Raw genomic sequence first — 5,639 nt, forward strand, 5'->3', positions numbered from 1 at the left:
CAGGCCGTGCAGCAGACACCAGTTACCTGAAGAGCATCGTGATGCCACGACCTCGCTGGTTCACTGGAACCAGCGCCCTGCTGGGACAAGACTGCTTTAGTTTGCTTCTTCAGCACAGAGGAGCGACTCCAGACGTTAGAGTCAAGACTTTAATCACATTTAAAGCAATCTCTCCTCCACTCAGTGAACACAACTCCTTGTTGCTCAAAGAAATCACAATTAAAACAGAGCGACGTGGGTTGCATTCCAATTTATTCAAAAGCTAAAATGAGTCAGTTGGAATTGATTTAAACTGAACTTTTGCACAAAGTAACAGTCTTCATCGGGCTCCTTCATCCCTTTATTTAACAGCTTAAAACTAAAGGACAGTTGCATGCGCTCTGGAGACGCTCTGGAGACGCTCCCTCACGGTCGGTGCCGTGTGAAGCAGCGGGCTTTACCTACAAAACAACAGCGTTACATCACAAAACATCTGGTGACAACTACAGAGAAGATGTTCAAGTGAAACCCGACACCGGCTGCTGTTTCAAAAGGTTTTCAGTTCCAGTTCATCGCGCTGGACGCAGGACACCAGGTCCAACCCGCCATGGACCGGCAGCACCGCTTCACGTGTCTGGACCTCGAGGGCCCGTGTTGTCTGTGTCTCGGGATTCAAAGACGCTACAAGCGCAGGACCGGAGCCAGCAGGAGTACAGAAGCAGGGATCCTCCAGCAGGTCTTCAGAAACTGTACAGTCACGTGTGTGTCAGGAGGACGAACACTACACAACTACAGAGCGCTGCCTCCTGGTGGAGCAGACGGTCACGTGACACAACTCCAAGGGGGCGGGGCCTACAGTCAAGCCAGAGAGGAAAAGGAACCAGCAAGAATCTCTGAGCTTCGGCCCGGTGAGCCGATGGCAGGACGGCCGTGGCGGCCATCTTTGCACCAGACAGAATTATTGTAAAACAACATTTTTAAAAAAGTTCCCCGCTCCGGTTCCTGAGAACTGAAGGGCGTCAGAAAGAGTCGACGACTGCAGAGAGACACAAACACCTGAGACCCGGCTGTTCCTCCTCAGCTGACACGTGTCCGTGTGCGTTTCCTCCGTCGAAAGCTCACTATGTTTCAGAATAGCGAGCAGCGTCACGTTTAAACGTTTCAATACTGAATATCAGCACGCCATCGGGCCACCGAGAGGCTCCGCCCACACGGATCGCCTGGAGGGTTTAAACCCCACAACTCCAAAGAAATGCTAGAATAACTGGCCAGTACTGTGTGTGTGTGTGTGTGTCTGTGTGTGTGTGTGTGTCTGTGTGTGTGTGTGTGTGTGTGTGTCTGTGTGTGTGTGTGTGTGTGTGTGTGTGTGTCAGTAAAGAGCTTCAGCGTTGCTGTTTCTGGGTTTCTTGATCTTCTCAATGTTCTTCAGGATCATGTCATGAAGAATCACCTGAAAGCAACAAGCACAAACGTCAACAACAACAACAACACAACGTGCTGCTGTCACAGCTGATGCTCCATCATGTTTATAGAAAGAGGTGACAGAGCTGCTCCTCAGGAGCGCGTTGGCGCCCCCTGTGGCCGCTCCGTGTTACCACATGGACAAACTACGCCTCCACTGAGTTCACCCACAGATGGCTTTAGGTCGTTTACGCTGGTGTGTGTTCATTTCTCTACTTTTCTAGTGAACTGCTCATTTGATGCTCTAGAAATGGAGTGTGATGTCATGATTGACAGCTGTGATTGACAGCTGCTCTGACTGAAGTAGTCAGCGCTGGACATGATGGAAGAAAAGAGTGTCAAGAGGAGATGTAACTTTCTCTTTATCTGTGAGAACCTATATTATGGTCTTGATATTCGATGGTTCGTAGTCACTGACAGTGTTGCTAGCTAGCTTAGCAACGTCTCCTGTGGCAGGAAGGCGAGCCAGCTCATCAGGTGTTCACATCCGCGTTAACCTTTCTGATGTGTAGTGACGTTCATGTCATCATGAAAGTACTGAAAGACATTTTATGGTTTGCTGCTTTGTCTTTCAAGCCAAACCGCTACTGTGGTGCTAGCGTAGCAGCTAGCAGGCTCCGCCCTGATTGCTGCTGCAGCATTTCACACTAAGTAAGCACAAGTTTGAGAAAAGAATGAACAGAAGGTTGTGTATTAGAGGAACTGTATGTTTCTCTCGTATGCCTTTACTTCTCCCCTCGGAGCTTCAGAGCCAGAGGAAGGCCGTCCCTGGTCACTGGCAGGACCAGGTACCAGGACAAGACCTCCAAAACCTGGCAGCACGAGGTTTTCATAACTCACATATTGATTCCGCAGCTCAGAAACGATGATCTTCAAACTGATGTACTCCTTCTCATCGATCTCCGTGATGGTCCTCCTGTAGTCCTCCTGCAGAGACACGGCCGTTAACGAGAGGGCAAGCCAGGCGGTTCCCCTCAGAGGCCTCGCTGGACTCGGATACCCACCACGTGAGGGTACTTGACGATTTTGGAGACGAGCTTGGCCCTCGTGATGTAATATCTGGAGATCTGGTCCAAGTAGGACGCGGCCTCTGACTCCACCGTCCTCAGCTCTGCCACGGTCTCCTCCTGCAGACACAGCGCTGTTACACCAGGACACGCCCACTCTGCCTCCAGAGCTCCATCACCTCTCCTCCATCACTGCAGGTGATTACTGCACCCTGCCCTCAGCCTCCTGCTGACCAGGACCAGTAGGTCCACACACTGGAGTCCACACAGTGGAGTCCACACACTGGAGTCCACACAGTGGAGTCCACACAGTGGAGTCCACACAGTAGAGTCCACACAGTGGAGTCCACACACTGGAGTCCACACAGTGGAGTCCACACAGTGGAGTCCACACAGTAGAGTCCACACAGTGGAGTCCACAAAGTGGAGTCCACACAGTGGAGTCCACACAGTGGAGTCCACACAGTAGAGTCCACACAGTGGAGTCCACACAGTGGAGTCCACACAGTGGAGTCCACACAGTGGAGTCCACACAGTAGAGTCCACACAGTGGAGTCCACACAGTAGAGTCCACACAGTGGAGTCCACACAGTGGAGTCCACACAGTAGAGTCCACACAGTGGAGTCCACACAGTGGAGTCCACACAGTGGAGTCCACACAGTAGAGTCCACACAGTGGAGTCCACACAGTGGAGTCCACACAGTAGATGTTCATCCACCAAACAATACAATGTAGAATTAAACTGCAAGATGACATGAATCCAACAGTAGCATTAATAAATATCTATGTGCAATGGTTTTCAGATGAAACACGTTTGAATTAATTAATTCCACCAGACTGAGACGTTTTAGCCTCCATTATGAAACCTGCAGAGGACGCAGCCAGTGAGCACTCACCTGGATGGAGACGCCAAAGTTATTTCCATCTTCTATTCTGGGGATGAGCAGCTGGACCCACATCTTCACCTGAGAGACGACACAGGAGGACGAGCGCATGTTGTGTCAGCGTGACACATGGCATACACGCTAGCATCAGGGAAGGCAATACAAAGAGTTCACGCTCAAGCTTTACAATGTCACTTCTCTTTTCCCAGCTGGCACAGAGAACTGGGAAAGATCCATCCATCTCTTCATCCATTCCTCCCTCCAGCCCTGCAGCCGATCAGATGACCTGAGGCCCCTTTCAGGCTCTCAGGATGTTAAGCGATCTTTTACGAGTCAGAAAGAGCCGCTCATCACATCGTCAGCTGAGAGCAACCAGGAAGTGAGCTCAGAGGATTTGGAGACGAGTTCAGTTATTGCTCATCCAAAGTAAGTGTGTGTGCGTGTGTGTGTGGACACTTACTGTGTTACACTTCTCAATCAATGTCCGGATCTCTGGCTTGACTCGTTCTATCAGGTCCACCAGCTTGGCGTTGCATTTCAGCATCCCCTCTGGCACCACCAGGGTTCTGGTTCCCCCTGGAACCAAACACAGCGTCCACCATGACACACTGGCCTCCACACGCAGGACAATGTTCCTGCTGGGTACACTGCTCAGAGATAGCAATAGGACTTGTGTGTGTGTGTGTGTGTGTGTGTGTGTGTGTGTGTGTGTGTGTGTGTGTGTGTGTGTATATATATATATATATATATATATATATATATATATATATATATATACACACACACACACACACACACACACACACATACATATATATATATATATATATATATATATATATATATATATATATATATATATATATATATATATACACACACACACACACACACACACACACACACATACATACACACACACTACAACTGTGAACACACACACACTACAGAATCTCTAGTTTGTACCTTGCCAGCTCTCATCAGTGACTCCATCTTCTAGTTTCCTCTTCTTGGTGTTCTGCAGCACAAACACGTGATGACATCATTGTTTAGTCCAGAAGGAAATATCCCAACAACGGCAACAGACAATAACCTCCATAGAATGAGCTGGTGCCTTTTCATTCAGCAGCAGCATCACAATTTCATGCAGAATTGTGAGCACAACAAGACTCAGACCACAAGATTCCCAGTTTAGGGAACTCTGCCCCATAATGCAACACATAGCACCTTCATACCAAAGCATCCCTCCCACGTGGTCACATGACGCCTCCCCTACGACCTCATGTAGAGTTCACTCACCACGTCAGCGCCGTCATGGCTGTTGGTGAAGAGGATGGGCTCCGGGACTTTGAACTTAATCTCTGAGTGGATGTCTTTCAGGTCCTTCACGTTGAGGATCGGCTCCTGGGCAAAGACCACATGGACAAGGGTCAACATGAAAGAAATAAGTATTTTAGCATTAATGTACCTTTCTATGAGAAATCAAAAAGTTGATAAAAAGATGAAATATATGAGAGAGACTGAATATTTTAAGTGATTTATGTATAGAAATGTGTTTTTTAAATAGGCGATTATTCATGAAAGGAAAGTGAGATGGGACACACTGACAAACAGAAGCACTCAATCATTAGAACCAATGTTCTCGGCGTTGAAAGGTTTCCGTGGTTCCACTTTTGATGCTGTGCACTTCTTGTGCTGGTGCTCGTTGCTCCACGACGTCGTCTTTGTTCCAGCGGTTCCCCTCAGCTCTGGGAGTCTCTTCAGGAACTCATGGTTTCCCCAGCAGACAGGGCCCGGATGACAGGGCTCTGCCACACCATGGGCCCCGTCGAGGACCCCGTCTCCCGGCCCTCAGTCCACTCTTCATTTACATGACTGAAGGATGTCGGCCTGTGAGCCGACCGGACACTGCTCGTCGTCCTGGGTGCTTTGTGACCTGAGCGACAGCTCGTTGTGGCGGTGAAGCGCACGTGTTCACCACCAGGTGTCGCCCCAACGACCAGGACCCAAATGGGAAGGAAACCCCTTTGAAGTGTCCTTACCTTGAGGAACTGGTCCAACTCCAGGAGCTTTTTGGGGAAGAAGCTGGCCACCAGGTGCTCGGCCTGCAGACACAAACAGGACAGAAGGTTTGAGGTACACTAACCTCTGGACCACAGCGCCGCCACTGAACCGGAAAGGAAAACATGGACTCACCTCACTGCTGATCTGCTCCCTGAATGTTTCCACCTGTCGGCAGATAGACGGGCAGTCAGAACAGTTTCCTCCTCAATGACCCGCCGTGTGAGGCGGGCGGCTCCACGAGAG

At 49.6% G+C, this 5,639-nt stretch overlaps 1 protein-coding gene across 1 annotated transcript in view; it reads right to left on the bottom strand.

Moving 5' to 3' along the window:
- Window positions 1-235: 235 nt before the first annotated feature.
- LOC137799069 (proteasome activator complex subunit 3-like) overlaps window positions 236-5,639 on the bottom strand; it is a 6,437-nt gene continuing 1,033 nt past the window's right edge. The window contains exons 2-10 of the mRNA XM_068596159.1: window positions 5,529-5,561; window positions 5,375-5,437; window positions 4,632-4,736; window positions 4,299-4,350; window positions 3,793-3,908; window positions 3,345-3,413; window positions 2,445-2,567; window positions 2,281-2,367; window positions 236-1,429 (exon numbers count right to left, since the gene is read on the bottom strand). Of these exons, the coding sequence (XP_068452260.1) occupies window positions 1,349-1,429; window positions 2,281-2,367; window positions 2,445-2,567; window positions 3,345-3,413; window positions 3,793-3,908; window positions 4,299-4,350; window positions 4,632-4,736; window positions 5,375-5,437; window positions 5,529-5,561 (729 nt within the window). The 3' untranslated portion in view covers window positions 236-1,348. The remainder of the gene's footprint in view (window positions 1,430-2,280; window positions 2,368-2,444; window positions 2,568-3,344; window positions 3,414-3,792; window positions 3,909-4,298; window positions 4,351-4,631; window positions 4,737-5,374; window positions 5,438-5,528; window positions 5,562-5,639) is intronic.

Source organism: Clinocottus analis, unplaced genomic scaffold (genome assembly GCF_023055335.1).
Source record: "Clinocottus analis isolate CAN_PGR_092001 unplaced genomic scaffold, fCliAna1.0.p SCAF_34, whole genome shotgun sequence".
In the NCBI taxonomy this organism is placed as follows: domain Eukaryota; kingdom Metazoa; phylum Chordata; class Actinopteri; order Perciformes; family Cottidae; genus Clinocottus; species Clinocottus analis.